The 21,372-nt window shown below is 33.9% G+C and overlaps 4 protein-coding genes and 1 pseudogene across 4 annotated transcripts; 1 reads left to right on the top strand and 4 right to left on the bottom strand.

Annotated features, from left to right (window-relative positions):
* Window positions 1-184: 184 nt before the first annotated feature.
* Window positions 185-797, bottom strand: LOC131954226 (adenosine receptor A2b-like; the record flags this gene model as incomplete). The annotated part of the gene is made up of 1 exon (XM_059317788.1): window positions 185-797. A coding segment is annotated over exon 1 (613 nt), but the record flags the coding sequence as incomplete, so codon positions are not given.
* A 5,798-nt stretch (window positions 798-6,595) lies between these two features.
* On the top strand, window positions 6,596-7,483 carry LOC131954225 (26S proteasome non-ATPase regulatory subunit 8-like; annotated as a pseudogene).
* A 631-nt stretch (window positions 7,484-8,114) lies between these two features.
* Window positions 8,115-9,553, bottom strand: LOC131954224 (adenosine receptor A2b-like). Its single transcript, XM_059317787.1, has one exon. The coding sequence runs from the start codon at window positions 9,531-9,533 to the stop codon at window positions 8,115-8,117; it is 1,419 nt and encodes a 472-aa protein (XP_059173770.1). The 5' UTR covers window positions 9,534-9,553.
* A 3,815-nt stretch (window positions 9,554-13,368) lies between these two features.
* Window positions 13,369-14,519, bottom strand: LOC131954230 (adenosine receptor A2b-like). The gene has a single exon (XM_059317791.1). It carries the CDS (start codon window positions 14,478-14,480, stop codon window positions 13,431-13,433), a length of 1,050 nt encoding a protein of 349 aa, XP_059173774.1. The 5' UTR covers window positions 14,481-14,519; the 3' UTR covers window positions 13,369-13,430.
* A 4,669-nt stretch (window positions 14,520-19,188) lies between these two features.
* On the bottom strand, window positions 19,189-21,041 carry LOC131954232 (uncharacterized). Its single transcript, XM_059317792.1, has 3 exons — window positions 20,867-21,041; window positions 20,078-20,242; window positions 19,189-19,571 (listed from the first exon to the last, which is right to left on the bottom strand). Exons 1-3 carry the CDS (start codon window positions 20,900-20,902, stop codon window positions 19,371-19,373), a joined length of 402 nt encoding a protein of 133 aa, XP_059173775.1. The 5' UTR covers window positions 20,903-21,041; the 3' UTR covers window positions 19,189-19,370.
* Between the last annotated feature and the right edge of the window lie 331 nt (window positions 21,042-21,372).

The following is a 21,372-nucleotide window of genomic DNA, read 5'->3' as shown; positions in this document are numbered from 1 at the left end:
CTGATCCGCGCATCGAAACTTTTAATTTGTTCCGAGGTCCAAACTGATTTTTCACTTTTAAACGACTTAATCTGTTTCCGTACGACCAAAGCAATGTGGATGTTTATGAATAGAGATATACCAAACACAATCCGACCTGCCCAATTAATAACAAAGTCGTAGTAGATTGGATCGTAAACCTTACTCAGAGTGCAACGTTTGTCAGCTGGTAATTTAGGATCATATTTGTTCAGTCCCATTGCCGGTATCGATGCTCTAAAGAAAATATAAAACCATATGAAGAAGACAACTTTATACGCTCTTTCAGCAGTCACCCATTTTTTGTATTTCAACGGAAACATGATGGCGAGGTATCGATCTACGGAGATGATCAGCAGAGAGTAGAGAGACCCGCCAATGGAAAAACTCGACGAGGCCATTTTCAGTAAACACAGTTGCTTCCGGGATGTCATGTATTCATTGACATCGGGTAGCCTTGATAGAAGTATCAAAGGCGTGGCTATCAGCCCGACCAGGAAGTCAAACACGGCCAAGCTGAGCAGGAAAATGTTGTTGCTGTTGTAGAAGCCAGGGTAGAGGACGATCCCCCAGAAGATGAGGATGTTGGAGACGATGGTTATCGGGCAGAAAATGGCGAACAAAACAACTGAAACTTTAGTAATTGCTTCAACCAACTCGTCGGGTGGTGGTTTACTTGGATGTGTTCTGTTTGGGGCTTGTGTGACATTTGTGATAGTGTGCTGTATATCTTCTACTAATCCGTACCAGTCTTTAAAGAAGATTTCTTCATAATCCATTTGGCTTAACGCAAACTACACTTTGTACAATAACGTTGAATTTGGCTCAGGACTTTGGCTCAATATAGTGACTTGTTTAATTCTGTGGTTTTTTTTGGGTCAAAACTAGCTCACTTTAGTGTCTTGTGTATCCATTATGTTTTGTCAGTTCCCTGTAATTAAGTATTTCTTTTTAAAAAGTCATTGAAACATCGATTCAAGATTTTGATAGAATCATTTAGTTTTCGTTGTTCGACGACTATCTTGTCTTTTATTGTGTGCAAATTTTCCTGTTAATAAACATTCAAACAATATATTAAAGTTACGTACACTTATCCCTTAAAAATACTACTACTATTACTACTACTACTACTACTACTATTACTACTATTACTACTACTACTACTACTACTACTACTACTACTACTACTACTACTACTACTACTACTACTACTAATTATTATTATGATTAATAATAATAATAATAATAAAATATCAATATTAATATTAACAACAACAACAACAACAATAATAATAATAATAATAATAATAATAATAATAATAATAATAATAATAATAATAATAATAATTATAATAAATAATAATAATAAATAAAGACATGCTACCTCACATTTTGTAACCCCCCCCCCCCCCCTTTCTATTTTACCCATTTGTAAGTTACACAATATTTTCCATTGGGTAACGTTCTTAATATATTGACACCCCTCCAAATTTCACCAACGATCCAGTGGTTCACACATTTCCTCAAAACTTTACTTAAATCGAAACCTACAGAGTGACAAGGACATAAAAATCGCAGCAGCCATTTTGATTTATTTTGATTTCCGAAAATTCTTTAATATGAACATTGCCATTTGGTTAGAGATTAATTTTTTTTTTAAATGATGAAAAATTAAAAACTATACACTTTACAGTGTAACACGCAATGCAACAAACCTTTTCATTAGTTTCCAATACAAAAAAATGTGTTGTATTTTACGGTAAAAAAAAGTAAAAGTTCCCTTTACAAACCTGACGTTCTATAGTGAAGTAGAGTTCATTTGTTTCTGTGACCTCGGCATAAGAAGAGATAGTCTACTGACTTGAAACCGGATTCGAAATCGAGACTTACGGGTTAGCAGTCCAGCTCTCTACCGCTAGACCACTCCGTCCCATAGGTTAAGGTAAATTAAAGACGTCAACGTTTACCTCTTCAGTCTCTACATACCACAATTGAGAATAAAGTCATCGAATCGAACAAGCTAAATATTCTTGGGTTAGTTACGAATCAAAGTCGTAAGGGGGGGGGGGGGGGTGGGGAGGACGACAACGACTTGAAACTTTCAGAAGAAGGTGAATTTAAATTTCCGGGGGGGGGGGGGGGGAGGAAAAGGGCGGACGCTGGTTGAAGTATATATTTTGTATATATTTTTGCACCGCCTTTCACCCACCCTACCACCCCGAAAAGATGCCTGAAAAAAACAACAAATGTTTTTCCTTGTCTTATCATGTTCACCTTCTAAAAGGGTACATTTTAATTGGATTGGATTTTAAAATTGTGTTAATTTATTAGGGTAGGTTACTATCCTATTACAAATTAACCCAGCCAACAGTAGATTATACACTAATAAGTCTTGATGACACTTCATACCCAGAGCTTCTTTAGGCATCTTTTTCCAAAAACATTACCCACCCCCCTCCCCTCAGAACGAAATAGAAAAATTAAATAATGTTTATAGAAAATACACATTTGTGTCCGATCCCCGTAAGTTTCAAGTGCCCCCCCCCCCCTACCCGGAGAAAGTGATATTATCCAAGGGATAACGGGTGGTCGACTTCATATTTAAAATAGCAATTGGTCGGTTAGAAGAGGTCGAAATTTCGCTCGCCATTTTCGATCCATAAGATAAACAGACATGACGAGGTAACAAGTTAAATGAGAGCTTGTAAAAATGCGTAAAAATTTATTAAACAAGCTTTTATGTAATAATGCTATTAAAAGGAGAAAATAAATTATTTTCTTTAAATATATATTAATACACTGCTATACTACACTACAATAAAGAAAAGCGTGATTTGCTGTATTATGAATTGAAAATTTTTACTCGAATTTCAAAAGCTTCCCAAGCTGTGAATAGCAAGTTTTAACATTGATTTGTTCAAGATAATTTTTCCATTTAACGTTTTCAACTTCGTTTGAGCCTGTGTTTGTTTTTACCGCTGGTATGTAAAGTCATCGTTGTTGTTTCTAGTTACCCACAGCCAAACATTATTTCCTCTCCCAAGCAAAGGCGTAGCTAAGGGGGGGCGGGGAGGGCGGCCGCCCCGGGCGCCGATCCTAGATGGGCGCCAAAAGGGGTAGAAAAAATATTTAAAAGCTATTTTATGCTGCAGTTTTAAATTATTAACAGTCAAAGTTAAGAAATTTAACGGCTAACTGTAAAACATATACCCTTAAGAAACAGTGAACGGAAAAAAAAACCGCTTTCCAGCTTCCTGGGGGGAAGGGCGCTTTTTCGAAGACTAAAAAAAGAAAAAATTACATTGGATTAGTGAGTTGATAAACTCTACCACTTATAAAAGAAACCAATTGTACTAAAGTGTATTGTACGATTTAGTGACATTAAACTACTACTAACTTTGTCAAGATGGTGGGGGGGGGGGGGGTTTCGCCAAATTAAAATCTCAAGGATTTACACTGGATTGGTGAGTAGATAACTCTTTTAACACTAAGAAAATAAACCAATTTTACTAGCGCTTAATACACAGTTTCACTAGCCAGTTTTGTTAAGAAATGGCGCGACTATAGTATTTGTACGATTCTTGCGATTCTCTCAACTTCAACGTGAGAGATCAGATACTTTTACTTAATTTGGATTACATCTTACCTGGATCACTGCATTAAAGAGAGATAAATATCACGGATTCTTGTATCGCTATCCCATCATTAAAATATAAGACTGTCGGGGCGGGTGGGTGGAAGGCGACACTCTTTGCAAAAAATTTTAAGAGAGAAGAAAATAAGTATATTGTACCGAATAGATCTTGTTTCTTGTTTTTATTGCTTTTTTTATCACAATTTGTTACTTTGTTCCACCTAGCATAATTTAAAACTGTAATACACGATTATCTAAATTGTTCTAACAACACGACCAAAAAGTAGACCTGCACTTTCTGCAAAGTACACTTTAAAGCAGTGGTTCTTAACTTTTTGGAGGTACCAAACCCCAACAGTTTCATATGCGCATTCACAGAACCCTTCTTAATAGTTGTATCGTCCACCCTAAAAAAATCCGATCGTGAATCATATGAGTCGGCTGTGTGTTTTGACCTACGCCGAACCCCTGACACTGACTTACCGAACCTCTTGGGTTCGATGGAACTCACTTTTCTAAACTCTTTGACTTTCTTCTTTTTATTCGTTTCGGCTTCCTAAGGAACATAGGCGGAGGAAACACTTCGTATGACCTTAATCTAACAAACTTATAATCCAACTATGTACTATGACATAACCGAGACTGTTTCAAAGATAGAACATAAAAAGACTGTCCTAAACGAATTGGCACCTGCTGAAAACTGCACTCTAAACTCATATGAGGTTTATTTTTTTCTGACATTAATAATAATTTTTTAAAGGACAATGCATCTTAAGGGAAATTTAATTGGTTTCGAGTAAAGTTTTAGGGAACGACAATCATACATCGTAATTATTAAACCTTTTCCGACTTTTCAGGACTGTCGAACTATCTCACACACACACATATAAATAAATAAATAAATAAATAAATAAATAAATAAATAAATAAATAAATAAATATATATATATATATATATATATATATATATATATATATATATATATATATATATATATATATATATATATATATATATATATATATATATATGCGTATATATTATATATATATATATATATATATATATATATATATATATATATATATATATATATATATATATATATATATATATATATATATATATATATATGGGGGTGGGCGCCAAACTGAAAGTTTGCCCCGGGCGCCGGTTGGGGTCGCTACGCCTCTGCTCCCAAGTTCAACAATTTACACACCCGTTTATAAATACGTGTACTTTTTAGCGCAATTTCTATTCTGGAGAATTGCGTTTATTAACCCGTCATTTCTGGATGGATGGATGGATGGATGAATGTATGGATGTGTGTCCGCAGGTTTAAGTCGTATCTCCTCCTCAACGAAGCAATATCGATGACTAGTTACAAAAACAATTATGTTAAGCAAGTTACGAGGATGAACATAGGCTATAAAAATTCCGGGTTTCTTTCATGGATTTCCCGGAAAAGCAAAAAAACCTCGAAAAAATGCAGTTTTTGGCCCATATCTCGGCAACCAGACCACTTAGCGACCTGAAACATGTACCAATCGATTCCTGCCATAATTTAGAACAATATTGCCGAAGAAAGTTTTCAAAAATATCCTTTCGTTTGGTCACAAAAAAATTGTTTAATTAATTAAAATTTGGACCGAATTAGTAGGCATTTTATTCAACCACACCACACGCGTCATCACGTTCAATAGCTGCGCCATCACGTTCAATGGCTATGACATCACGTTCGGTAGCTAGGCGCGCAATGGTTTTTAGTCATGTTACTCTATTGTAAATAAAACATGTAAAATACTGAAAAAAAATTAATAAACAACGTTTTAATAACTAACCAATGGTTTTACTAACCCTGCTCTTGATTTACGCTACGACAGAGCTATTTTTAGATAACATAAGGAAATTGCGCTAAAATTGTCACTAGACTTTTTTTAATTACTTGTTTACTTTCTCGTATATACGAAGTATAGAGAAAGTATTGTAATCGTGCAAAAAAAAAAAATCGAGATTTTTACAAATCTCGACGTTTTACACCTCACTGATACGGAAAAACATAATTTTGCAATCTTGTCCGTATGTCTGTGTGTCTGTGTGTGTGTCTGTGTGTGTGTGTGTGTAAACACGATAACTTGAGTACCGTTACATCTAGGTTGATGAAATTTCATATATAAGTATTTTATCAAAATCGTAGATCCGTATCAACTTTTGAGCGATTTCCGATAACCGGAAGTGGTACTTTTTCTACTTTGAATTTTTCAAAAGCCTATAACTTGAGTACTATTTCAGATAGATAAATGAAACTTGATATGTAAGTAAAAGATCTAATTCTCTACCTTCTGTCAATTTTTGAGTAATTTCCGTTGACCGGAAGTACTTATTTACGCTATTTCCGATTTCTCAAAAAACGCATGTAAATTTATAAAGTACTAATAATATTGCGCACTATTATGCACATCTTTATTTAGCGTTCTCTATGTGTGCATTTCTTTTTTCTACGAGATTATATTCTATTTTAAAAAATTTGAGTATTTAAAATGGATTAAAAATCATGTCTAGAAGTCTATATCCCGAGTTGCCATCCCCCGTAGTGTTATATTAGAATATTCGAGAAAGTTTAGGGGAGATCACTCCCGGTTTATTTTAACTATGGAAATATTAGGAAAGTAGAGAAAAACGTATTTACTAACATATAAAGGGAAAATAAAATGTAATGAAATAACTTGCTCAAGACAAGAACGATTATTTAACTTATTAAAGTGAATATATTTGAGAAAACAAAAAAAAAAGTTAAGCAGCATGTTTATTTAAATATTAATTAAAAATAAATAAATACATATTCAAATAATTGTACAAAATCAAAAGAATTGAAATGTAACTAATTTCCTCAATAGAAGTGAATTTTAAATGCGTATGATATTATCAGTATAGTACACACAATGGAGGGAGTAAGACTCTTATCTTAAAATGTAAAGTTAAATAAGGGAACATAAAATCGCCTAATCTTACAAAACTAAAAATATGAGTGTACACGAGAATAATTTATTCAACAAACTTCAACAAGGACATTAGAACACAGAAACTAACAGTGGACGAGATATCATTAGAACAAAATGGGAACACGATTTGGAAAACGAAAAGTATGACAAAAACACTGTATATTTTAAAGATTTAGAGTATGTTATAGCGAAGTATATAATTTTTAAACAATCTTTTAACAGTATCATATATTTATTCCTACACCGGTTTCTTGTTAATGCACTGTATATAGATGGAATTTATTTACAAAATATTGCTAAAAATATATTCCAGCTTTTGCAAGATACATGGCCAATTAAAATACTAACATATGACCTTCCAAAGTCTCCATTCAAACACCAGCGTTTAGGACTGAACAATTTGTCTCTACTATCTCAAAATAGATTGGCAGAATTTCATATGGAACTACTTGAAATGTTACCTGTAAATGAGATTCAGAATAGCATTCACATCAAATATCCAATTAGCATGTGACAGTATTAAATGGAGTTACAATAGTTTTTTTATAGCTAGAGGGAATGATCCATCGTACTGATGTAACTTCTTTATTGATATTTTACTGAACACAATCAGAAATGAAATAGCAGAGTGCTTAGATAAAGGTGGATTGATCTTCATGAAGTTGATAGGATGATTTTCTTAGACGCACAAAAGCCAAAGAAGGATTGTGCTATTAACAAATGGAGAGTAGAGATGCTTTTTCCACTTTATTCATGAAGCTAAGGATGCTGATCACACTATCCCTGCCTAAAATATTAGCCACACAAATTATTGAATATAAACTTTGAATTGATAGCCATTTTCATCTGTTTTGTTTTACAAAAGTCGACAAGCTTGACTTGAAAGGAACTTACATTTTAATAAATAAAAAAACAACCAAGGTTTGAGATTGTATAACGTGATAGATTGTGTTAAAATTTGAAACAAAATATTATGTATATAAAATACATCTGAATAGTACTAGAAACATAAAAAGGAACATAAACACTTAAAAAAGTAAAATTAGTATAATTGGTAAGTCATAATGGCAAAATGAAGTAGTTGTTCGGTGTGTTTTTTTTTGTGGCGGTAATGTTTACACAACTCATTGTGAATTTTTATCTTAACTTTTTATGTTAACTTAAAGATAATTTTAAAAAAAATTAAACTAAATAGAGAACGTTAAAGCAATGCCTATAGTTGTTAAACAAATATTTTCAACATATCGAAAGCCATATTCAGACACACCGGCTATTTAACGCAACGTATTCAAGTGCGTATTTGCTTACGAATAGTGTGCCTTCTAAAGTAGTCGAAAACCAATAACTTTCTGCACTAAATCTCTGGAGCTCTTTGACATTGCAGTTCTAATTAGGGTCTAACTTCTCAAGCACTGTGGAAACTTCTGAATTCTTCGAACCCCTGTCTGACAATGCAGTTCTAATTAGGGTCTAACGTCTCAAGCACCGTGGAAACTTCCGTATTCTTGGAACCACTGTCTGACCAAGCCTTTGATTGTTGTCCCAGCGATTTCCGCCCCGGCTCGACCACGGACTCCGAGTGAACGTTTGAAACTTGAGAATCCTTCTTGACTGAAACAGAATCCTGAACCGGATCGACGGATGAGTCCCAGGGTGCCGCTGATACCACAGACTCCTCAAATTCTTCCTGAATTATATCCAAGACCTTCTCCTCTGGACCAGACTCGACAGATTTAGCTGTGCTCATATCGCTTTTATACGACGACGCGAAGCTTGTGTTTCTCTGTCGATGCAGCCGACGTAACTCTGTTCGCCATTTCCACGGGCAGGTAACTAGCATTGTCTTGTAAACGTCGCGGTATTCATTCCGGATCGCAGCGTAGATCGGGGCATTGACCACCGAGTTCGCTGTTAAGCAAAGCCCCATTAAAGTACGAAATATTTTATCCACTCTTGGACTAAACATATCGTAGCTTTTCATTGGTACATACACATACACGGGGGCCCACAGAAATAAAAACAAGGCCGTGAGAATCAATGTGATTTTCACTGAACTGATCCGTGCATCGAAACTTTTAATTTGTTCCGAGGTCCAGACTGATCGTTCGCTTTTAAACGACTTAATCTGTTTCCGGACGATCAAAGCAATGTGGATGTTTATAAATATAGAAATACCAAATAGAATTCGACCTGCCCAAGTAATAACATAATCGTAATAGATGGAGTTGTAAACCTCTTTTAGCGAACAACGTGTCCGTACCGGTTTCTTATGGTCATATTTGTTCAGTCCCATTGATGGTATGGCTGCTCTAAAGAAGATATAAAACCATATGAAGAAGACAACTTTATACGCTCTCTCAGCAGTGACCCACTTTTTGTATTTCAACGGAAACATGATGGCGAGGTATCGATCTATAGAGATGATCAGCAGAGAGTAGAGAGACCCGCCGACGGAAAAACTCATCGAAGCCAGTTTCAGTAAACACAGTTGTTTCGTGGACGTCATGTATTCATTGACGTCACTTAATTTAGACAGGAGCGTCATGGGCGTGGCGATCAGCCCGACCAGGAAGTCAAACACGGCCAAGCTGAGCAGGAAAATGTTGTTGCTGTTGTAGAAGCCAGGGTAGAGGACGATCCCCCAGAAGATGAGGATGTTGGAGACGATGATGATCGGGCAGAAAATGGCGTACATGACCGTAGAAAAGGTACTGAACGCTTCCGCCACGCTATCCGGGGGTGGCGGTGTCGGTCGACCTGGTCTTGGTCTATTTGTGGGGTGGATGCCATGTGTGGCGTTTGTGGCGTTTGTGATTTTGTGCTGTATATCTTCTGCTACCTCAAGCCAGTCACTGAAAAATATTTCGTCGTAATCCATTTGGCGTTTTGGAAAATAACTTTCGTACAACGTTGAACTTGGCTTCAAAGAATTCCTAAGTTTTTTGTCGAGGCTAGTTAACTGTAGTGACGTTTAATTTTGACGTTTTTTGTTGACGCTAGTTCACTATAGGGACTCATTTAATTTTGACGATTTTATCCGAGTCAGGTCACTGAAATTAATTATTTAAAAAAAATATTTAAACATTAGTTTAATATTTTGCTCGAATTATTTAGTTTACCTTGTTTGATAACGATCTAGTAGTTATCCATCTCATTGATCCCTTGTTTTAGTTTATCCTAACTTAACCCTTGTTACATAATACAATTTAAAAAAATATCCCTGCTGTTTCCAAACACGATTTATTATACGATTAGGTAAAATACCGCACGTCACATCACCCTCATTAGGCCTATATAAAATATGAAAAGTGGTTAATTTTTAGATTCGTTAAAGTGCCAAAGTCAAAGATAAACTAGCGTTTGTTTATTTAAATTTTTACATAAACCAGTAGCTTATAACTAGACATTTTGCAAAAAATCGTGCAGCCATTAAATGTAGGATATTTTTTTTGCATCTTACATAGATCTATAACTTATCGTTATGCTTCAAAATTTTGTATAACCATAGATTTAGTCAAATATTTCTGAAAACATAAATCTAAATTTCAACCTCTAAGCGTCTGAAAAATCTTTAAAGTAAATTCTTGAACCTTTTAAATTCATAGTATTTAAAAACTTTTTAATTTACAATTTAGATCTAGATTCTAGATCTATCAAAATCAAATGTAAAACATACACATTGACTAGATTCTAGGTTTTTATTTAATCAATGTCAACGACAATCAATTATTAATGGTTGCTTGCTCTACTTATTGATCCTATCAAGTTTAGAAGTAACTTCATGTGTTCTAAAGCAGAAAAAAACACTTCTTTAAGTTCTCTAAATAGTGTATGATCCTTACTAGATCTACCACACTATGCGTTTCACCTTACAGTGTTAAGAAAATAACATCGATGTTGCCATTTTCTTTATTTTGATCTTCGAAAATTGCCATTTGGTTAGAGATTTTGTTTAATAGCGTACAACAAAAAAGTTAAAAAGTCTAACTCGCAAAGGAACAAACAATTTCACTAGTGTCAAATACAAATGCTTTTAGAAACGCTTCACATACAACCTGGGTACTTAAATAATAAAAAACAACATTTTGTCGTATAACTAATAGATCGCTTATCAAGGTATAGAATTTCCTTAAAACTGAAGACACTACTATGGAAAGAAATATAATATTCACAAATGCAAATGGTTCCAAAAGTTTGATGACAGCAAGCGCATTTTTCAACCGAAATTGAATATTTTATAACATTTGAGAAATAAGTACAAAATGACTACTGGTTTTATTAAGGCTATAAATATTCAAACAAATAATTACTAGTAATATAATAGTAATTTAACTAAAACTTTTATTTTTAATTTGGATTAGTAAAGTCAGTGTTTTGTGGTGGTAAGGGATGTTTTATTATTTAATGTAAATAAACTACTAGGCTATACCCAATTGACCGCTATTGTGTGTTTTATCACAGAAAACAATTATTGTTATTTTTAATTGTTTTATTTTCCCTGGCCAGTCCGGTTGACCTCAAGAAGGGGTTGAGAGCAGTTTTTTAAATATTTGAATTGATAAGATAATTCTAAACGGCTTTTTCAATGGCTTATATTCAATACAAAAATATGTAAATCGGTTTAACCGATAGTTCCCAAACGGCTTTAATTTTTAAAAATATAACTAAAATTTTATCACTTGCCGTAATTTTTTAAAAAGAAATTTTAAAACATTTAGTATGATTAACAAGACTTTTCAAACCTCTTACTGTGCCCTTTTTTTAAACATCATCATTTCCGGTTCGTACCCAAGACACATGGGGCAGATGAGGTAACGTTCATCTGCTTCAAAGACCTTGGCATATGAAGGTATAGTAGGCCGCGCCATACCCTCCCATTTTGTTTTAACAATTAAAATTAAACCACCAGTGTTTTTAATTTTTCTTAAAATAGTTTTTTCCTTAGGGGATCATAATTGCCCACTTTCCCCTTCCTATTCTAGATCAACACTAACCTGAATGACAGAATTGACTGACAGCAGTTAGAAATACCTTCAGCAGTTGATACATATATATCGTTCTCTCATAAAACACATATTTCTATCAAATTTTTGTTGATTTTTAAAAGTGACGTTGTTGACGTAAAAGTTTGCCCTTACTAAGTATTGGAAAAGAAACATTTATCACAACACGAAATCACAATAATTTGCTTATCAAAATACTATAAATTGGTAAATAAGTTTAGTACCGTTATTGAAAACAAGTTTCTTTTTAAGACTGAAATTTTTGAGTCCCTGATCAGTGGCGTAGCGAGGTCGGGTGTCACCCGGTGCGGCACTTAATGGTGTCACCCCTCAGAGGCGTAGCGACCCTTCCCGGGGACAACTTTCAAACTTTCGATTTGCAACCCCCCCCCTTCAAGTTTTTCTCTATATATTTTGCTATTTTTTGCCTTGGTGTCACCCCCTAAATGGTGTCACCCGGTGAGGTCCGCACCCCCCCGCCTCCCCCACTCGCTACGCCTCTGTCCCTGATTTAAACTTTACTATCAAAGCAACCTGTTCCATGAGCACTTTGCTATATGTGTTTTATCGACAAAAAACAAAAAACGTGGGCTTGTCACAAAATCTCCTACCATTTCAATGTATGGCTAAAGAGAGAGTAAAAAGTAGCCCAGTCCCAATGTTCGGATGATGAAAAATGCGGCTACATTATTTAATCGTAGTTATTTTCCGAACAAATATTTGAGCATATCCTAAGAGGGTGGTACTTTAAATGGATATATGTATAGTAAAAAAGTAAAGTTTCCTTTTCGAACCTGATGGCCATGGGTTAATTGAAATCGAGTTTACCTGTTTTTGGGACCTCGGTATATGAAGGGATAGTGTGGTCAACACTTTGCCCATATATATGTATCTTAGGTGCATAAATTGAAGTCGTATTCAAAGCCCAGAATTTTTTATATCATTTTTTAAACAAAATCAACTACCCGTGTGGGTTATCGAACCTGGTAACGCCATTAACTAAAATAATCAAATGTAATTTATTGAATAAATAAAAAAAAAAACAATACATCTCTACGAAATAAAATTTAATTATTTTAATAAAAACAAACTCGATGATTATTGACATGAATTTCTAGTTTCAAGATTAAAATCAAACAGGAAATAATGGATACATCTACCTTCCCTAAGAGTTAATCTTTGATCAAGTAACATACATTTCAAAAGGATGTATGTTTTGGATACTTCACGAATGAACCAAACAACCGATATTTTAAACCGATGTATACCTTAGGCACAAAAGTTAATCTTTGATCAAACCTAAAAATAAATTATAAATAAATTTTTACACATCGAACGAAAGTGCACACATACATGCATAAGCTCTCGCACGCACGCACACACACACACACACACAAGCATACACACATTTCATCGAAATGAAACACAATGATTCACACAATATACAGAACGATATACATACCCACCCACATCCCACTTACAAGCACACAAAAAACTAATACTGCTTTTCAAATCAATCAAGGGTTAAAACTTTAACTCTTTAAATTTCCGATCGATGCCATTAACTACAAGAACTGCAGAGTGTGGTGTAGTTCCAGTATTTGATCACACACCCTCTGAATTTCGAATTTCTCTCACCTACAGAGACATCCTAGCGAGGGTCTAACTTTTCAAGTACTGTTGAAACAGACCTAACTTCCTCTACCCCACTTCTCTCCTGGCCACTAAAGGACTTGGCCTTTGAATGTTGATCCCTCACTTACAGAGACATTCTAGCGAGGGTCTAACTTTTCAAGTACTGTTGAAACAGACCTAACTTCCTCTACCCCACTTCTCTCCGAGCCACTAAAGGACTTGGCCTTTGAATGTTGATCTAGGGATCTGGCCGGGTCCAAAGAAGATCCTAGAGGTAACGTCTCCGGCTTGTTAAAGATAGAATCCCGTCCTGTATCGACATTTGAATCTTTGGAATCCTGACGTCCGTCAGATACTACAGTCTCCTGCTTAGATACGACAGATACCTTATCATCATGAATTTCTTCTTCGAACTTCTCCTCTGGACCAGACTCCACAGATTTAGCTGTGCTCATTTCACTTTTATACGACGAGAGGTGACTGGTGTTTCTTACACGGTGCAAGCCCCGTAATTCTTTTCGCCAATGCCAAGGCCACGCTGTTAGCATTGTCTTGTAAACATCGCGGTATTCACTCCGGATTGCAGCGTATATCGGGGCATTGACCATCGAGTTCGCCGTTAAGCAAAGGCTCATGAAGGTTCGCATAATAGCTGTTGCTCGTGGGCCTAACATATTGTTGTTCCTAAGAGTAGTATAAACATATAGAGGAAACCAAAGTACTAGAAACAAGGCCGTGAGAATCAATGTGATTTTCACTGAACTGATCCGCGCATCGAAATTTTTAATTTGTTCCGAGGTCCAGACGGATCTTTCGCTTTGGAATGATCTGATCTGTTTACGGACGATCAAAGCAATGTGGATGTTTATGAAGAGAGAAATAGTAAACACAATCCGACCAGGCCAATTGATAACAAAACTATAATAGTATGGATCATAAACATATGTTAAGGAGCAACGTTTTTCTATCGGTAGTTTAGAATTATATACGTTCCATCCCATTGCCGGAATGGCTGCTCTAAAGAAGATAAAGAACCATATGAAGAAGACAATTTTATACGCTCTTTCAGCAGTGACCCATTTTTTGTATTTCAAAGGACATATTATGGCGAGGTATCGATCTATGGAGATGATCAGCAGAGAGTAGAGGGACCCGCCGATGGAAAACATGGACGATGAAACCCTCATCAAACATAATTGTTTACGGCAGCTGACGTATTCGTTTATTTCTGGTATTTTTGTAACAAGAATAAAAGGCGTGGCGATCAGCCCCACCAAGAAGTCAAACATGGCTAAGCTGAGCAGGAAAATGTTGTTGCTGTTGTAGAAGCCAGGGTAGAGGACGATCCCCCAGAAGATGAGGATGTTGGACACGATGGTCACGGGGGTGATGAAACCGTAGATGTAAACTGAAACGTAATCGAACATTTGCACAACGCTATCCGGCGGCGATCGGCCTGGGGCACCCGGCGTTCGATGTGTTGCATTGGTGCTATTGGTCTGTATATACTCTGCCGCTTTAGCAAAGTCCTCACTGAAGTATATGTCATAATCCATCGTACCGTTGTTTAGATTATTACTGTAAACAGCATCGCAAGTTTTAGAGTTTGTGCCTGGAAAGGATTTCTGGTTACTTCATGGTAAGACGCGTTTGCCTGTTTAAAAAGTAAAAAAAAAATACAATTCGAGAGAGTTTTAATGTATTTATTGTTACAAAAATAGCAGTCACAATAGAATTATCGCCACATAGGCAATATAATAGATTTTTTTCCGAACCAGTTGTTGTAAAGCGTATAATTAATTTTTTTTAAAATCCATAGTTTTATTCGATGTTTCTCAAATATTTGAGATTTCTAAAAGATAAAACGTGCCTTTTTATTTATCACTGAGACTTAATTCAGACTTTGAAAAGCCGAACTACGGTCATGGATGAACTAAAATTAAATACTCGCCCATATAACCATGGACACTGAACTTACAAAAGTGATTTTTTTAAAATTAATTGATGTAATATCTCTAACACATTTCTAATTTTATAAATGAAATAAACAGAACTTTGTAATCTCACCGGCCAATACGGCTTAAATTAATTCGATCAAGGCTCACAATCAAAGTATAGATTAATGATTAGGTATGTTTAGAACTGAACGATTAAAAAACGAACACATTAGTTCTACGGAAGTATCGGTTCAACATATTGATTGGAATAACTAGCATTGCCAATGTATGTAACTACAAACCAAACAAAAATTGAAAAACAAACGTATCGCTAGCCTTATGTTTCTTTGTTAGTGGTGGGTTATACTTATAACGTAGATCTATATATGTTTATTCAAGTTAATGTTAAGCTATGCTTAAAGGATTAAACTTGTGAGCGAGTGTTCAACATTGTTATTTATAGATCTATCAAGAATCTAGATCTAGAGGATCTAGATCTAGTAGCGGCAACTTTAGCCAAACCTAGATTTATATTCAAATTATTCAACAATATTACTAATTACACACGTTTTAAAAATGAAACCTTTATTACTTAATCAGTCAGGAAAGTATCCCTTAAATCTGAGATCTAATTATCTCAGAATTTACAGATTACAAGTTATCATGGAACAGTTGAGCAATGTTTACTTTCATTTTCCGGTAAAACCTGCGGCATACTTTTTATTTCAAAGACACAATGTCACTGGTTTGAGATTAAAATGTTTAGCACAGTTCATACATTTATTTGGTGCGTGATTCTTCCTAGCTGTGCACATTTTACTTCCTCGTATACAGTTACAGAGTAAAAGAGGAAGTATTGTATTGAGCGTGCACGAAAATTAAATGAATTTTTGACAGTTTTTGCAAACACAAGCATAAACACAAACCTTATATATATATATATATATATATATATATATATATATATATATATATATATATATATATATATATATATATATATATATATATATACTAGCTGCATCCCGTGCTCCGCCACGGTAAATCTTTTTTAAATGTACCAACAGAACAAAACTAAACACAACACAAACGAACGCAAAAAAAAAAAAAAAAAAAAAAAAAAAAACGAAAAAAAAAACACAACACTCATAACATAAACACAATTTGATTGCAATCATAAAGGTATATTGCTCACAGTCTAGCCCGTAGCGCCAAATCGCGCCCTTTCCGGTGATTTGCACCCCCCTCAAACTTTCGATTTGCACCCCTTCCCCCCCCCCCCGCCCTAAAACTTTCGATTTCTACCACTCCCCTCCCCCCTCGCAAATTTTTTCCAACCCACTTTGGCGCCCCCTAAGGTCGGCACCCGGGGACATATGCCCCCCCCCCCCCCCTCGCTACGCCTCTCCTATAAAACCCGAAAGATACAATAATAATTAGAAAACAGTATAAATAATAGGCAGTATCCATAATATATACAATATTTCACTTTATCCATTCACGCATTTTTTTTTTCCAGTACTTTAAATTTTAAAAATTTACAATAGAGTTTCATAACTAAAACCATTGCGCACCTAATGAACGTGATGACGCGCCTATAATAGTGCTGAATAGTTGATTAAAAATTATAAGTAATAAATAGTAGGGCCTACATTCAGTGAATAAAATAAATAAAAGATTGCCTTTTATCAATCCATGCTAATTAAAATTTTCTAACAATAATTTCCTCTTACACATCCGAATAATTTGCATTCACATTTTGCTAATTATATTATTGCAACACTAATTCCTTCTATGACGAACGTATATTTGCATTCACATTTTTTATTAGCGTGAGTTTAATGTATTTTTAAATTACCTCCTTTGTCAAAATAAGAAAAGAGTTAAGTTAATTTGATTTTTCTACCCTGCTGTTATTATGTTATTAAAATGTATCCACTTTTTCTTGGAGCCTAAACGAAAATGATATTTGACATTAATCTTTTTAATACGTTTTAGCAGTTTGCGTGTATTTAATATTTTCTTGACGTTATGCGAAAGAGTAAAAACCGTGGCAATTATAAAATAGCTCTATGCCGCTATATAAACAAACCCTACTCTAATACTTATAATAAGACACTGCGGTGCACTGAAAAGCACAGCATGGTGCGAATGTTTACTTTTATGGTTCCAAAAGCTATAGCGATGACGGAAGGAAGGAAGGAAGGACTGACACACTACCAGCAGCGTTATATTATAGATATATATATATATATATATATATATATATATATATATATATATATATATATATATATATATATATATATATATATATATATATGTATTGCATGGGCCTCGACAATTCTCTCGCTAAAAAGGAAACGATGATGATAATCTTGATAAATGTATAATTCGTTGAGAAATTTTTTTAAAAACTTTTGAAATATTGAAATTTCCTTAAAATAATTTTACTCAAAACAAAAATTTTCAAAAATAAAATGCAAACTTATATAATAGCATTATACTTGATCATAATCAGGATTATTTGATACAGTTACATGAACTTAAATAAATCTGATGCTGAACACTTTCACTTCCCTCTGTACGAGTCAACTGTAGCTTGTTCTCAAGTAGAGGGGACTGTTTAGATACAGGTATCATTTAGTCTTTCAATCATTCCATCTTATGTCAGAGTATTAATAGATAATAGTTCAAACACATTTTGATTGGGTGATCTATTTGAGGCTAGTTTATTACGAACCCGTGTTTGTAGTTGTTTTTTCTTAATCAGCTGATAGATATTCCATGGGATGGTGTGGTGTGAGAGCTAGACTGCTAACCCGAAAGTCTCGAGATCGAATCCGGGTTCAACTCAGTAGAATATCCATGAGTCCATCAATCTCTGATAGGTAATTAACGTTCTATGATGTGTACACAACTTACTTTAGGCACACAAAAACAACAAGGCGGACGGGCATGGTATTGACACTATTCCTTTAAAAGGCGAGTTCTCTGAAGCAGTTGAACTTAATTCATCTGCCCCATGTGCTTTGGAGCACGAATGGGAAAATATAATAATGATGATGATAGATATACTAGGAACGGACGAGAGCACACAAACACACACTCACACACGCATGCACATACACAAAAACACACATGTAAATATATGTATGTATATATATATATATATATATATATATATATATATATATATATATATATATAATGCCATGAAACGATAAGGTAATATAAACATAGAAGTCATAAGCCATCGAAGTTGTATTTCATATTTTATTGATCAGATGGACGAGAATTGAAAACAGCGCACTTTTCCCCCTTTTATACAGATGGTATTTATCCATAACTTTTGATGTTCAACATTGTTTTTTCCGATCAATGGACATGTAATCTTGATTTCTATGCCAATGCAGAGAGATTTATTAATTAGGTAATGGATAGTAAATATGATGGTGGGAAACAGATGTTCTCTTATTTGTGCGTATATATCTATCGTATCTATCTATATATATCTATATCTATATCTATATATATATATATGATTAAGTTATTTTAATATTATCTAGTATACATTTCCCAAAATTATTTTGGACAAAAGTCACTCCATCAAAATACTCAGTGAACTTCACCATTTCATTAATCCAGTATCTAAAGTTCCCCGGAGATTTTAATTATGTATCCTGACAGAGAGAGGGGGCTAATTGGGTTTCTTTCATTCTTAACACCCAAGGGTTTCAATGGGGATGGGGTAATCGGGTATGTGGTTTTAAAAAAAAAAATCCATTTAATGTATGGATCATGATACATGGCATATGGAATTTTATTTACTAGAAAAAAAAAAGGTTTTAAAGATTTTTCATTATGAAATCGTTATTTTCGGGAATGATTCAATTTTTTTATTGTTTCGTTAAAAAATATAATTCGACATCTTTTTGAAAAACACGATGTGTGTATAAAACGTATGTCTATTTTCATTACGAAATGATTATTCAGGGGTAGTAGTTAAAATATATCTACGTTAAATTTAAAAGTATTTTCAATCAATTGATCAGAGATAAGTTTCGTCCCCACTAACATAAACCACCATCTTCCTAGTTGTTGAAACTCTTCTCGTTGTGCGTCAGATGTCGATCTCTGTTACTGAAGTTCGTAAAGGTCGGGAATCAAATGAAACTCGAACTCCCCATGCCTGTCTGCCAAGGCGCTTTTCAAGTTGTCCCCAAACTCTTTCAACACCGTCCTCAGTTCCTGGGACATTTCTTCATCAGAGAAACGGATGGACACGTCTTTCAGAGTGGAGACATTTGTTAGCTGCTGTAAGGAGTTGACGATTTCTGCCTGGAGACAGAGAAGGAGAAAGTAAATTTGACGATTTCTGCCCGAAGATATAGAAGGAGAAGATAGAGTTGACGATTTCTGCCTGGAGATATAAAAGTAACATACATACACAATTTTGTATTATATATATATATATATATATATATATATATATATATATATATATATATATATATATATATATATATATATATATATATATATATATATGTATATATATATGTATGTATATATATATATGTATATATATATATATATATATATATATATATATATATATATATATATATATATATGTATATGTACACATATATGTATATATATGTATATATATATATTTATATATATATAAATATATATATATGTATATATATATATATATATATATATATATATATATATATATATATATATATATATATATATATATATATATATAAATACATACATATATATAATAGAAAACTATGCTCTTTTAATTACTAGACTAATAACAAAATACCTACATTTAAGTTGTTGGATATTTTCAGTTTTATCCTTTTGAGTCGTTGGCATGTTACAACGGGAAGCATAAAATCGTAATTGGTGGGTCCGTCCACATAAAGTTCAAGATCCAAGTCCAGATCTTCCAACAGATCTTGAAAGTTGGCGGCGATAAACTCTAGAATTATCTATAAAACAACAGAAAAAAAAAGGAAATTGCATTGTCATTTAAAATGTAATAACATCTTTTTTAAAATATTTAAATAAATTACAATAACTAAGTTGCTTAAAAATATCTTTTTTTTTATAAAAAAATAATAATCCAAAAACATCAATTAATTAAAAAAATAAATACACAATTACACAAAAAATACATATAGGCTTCGTACGTGTCATCATCTAATTATATATACATCTATAAACACAAACACACAAATAAATCAATAAATAAATAAATAAATAAATATATATATATATATATATATATATATATATATATATATATATATATATATATATATATATATATATATATATATATATTTATTTATATATATGCACATATATATAGAGAGAGAGACATACACTTCTGTATAAATAAGACTATACATTTATATTTATTAAAACATATGTGCAAGAGACATGTTTATTTAATATATTTTTTTGAGGTTGAGTTTAGTCTTGTGTTATTCTTTCATATTGTGGTAATGCAGTGTAACAGTCGTCAGCCTTTCTCGTTCTGTTAACCTTACCCCTCCCCTCCCTATCCCACCTCAGTAGATGTTGAAAGAGCATTCTGTTAGGGCACCTACGTGAAGCTCCCTGGCTGTGTAGAACTCTGGCGTCATGGTCAAGCTGACCAATGGGATGCTCTTGGTCAGGACGAGCAGCGTGCAGTCCACGCTATCACAGCCCGACAAAGTCAGACACACGCCTAGCTCGGGACACGATTTTTTCAGTGACCTCCACCGCACGTCGCTTATCGTTTCTGGGATCGCTGTACAGAAATAGAATTAGATATATTCACATAAAACAGCGAATTAATACTGTTTTTTTTAAAGTTAACGCTACTTTATTGAATATTTTAAAAAAAAATCCCGTTCGCTCTAAATGAAGTCGACATCACTTACAGTTACAACCAGTGGCGTAGCCAGGAAGTGGTCATGGGAGGGGTTCAAACATTTTTCCTTATGTATAAAATTATATATATATATATATATATATATATATATATATATATATATATATATATATATATATATATATATATAGGGGTAGTGGTCCATGGGAGGGGTTATACCCCCCCTTCCCCCCTACC

This window comes from Physella acuta, unplaced genomic scaffold, assembly GCF_028476545.2.
Source record: "Physella acuta isolate Inbredline_101_S28 unplaced genomic scaffold, ASM2847654v3 ptg000981l, whole genome shotgun sequence".
In the NCBI taxonomy this organism is placed as follows: Eukaryota; Metazoa; Mollusca; class Gastropoda; family Physidae; genus Physella; species Physella acuta.
The sequence above is the reverse complement of the archived record's forward strand: the minus strand, read 5'-3'. Positions and strand labels throughout refer to the sequence as shown.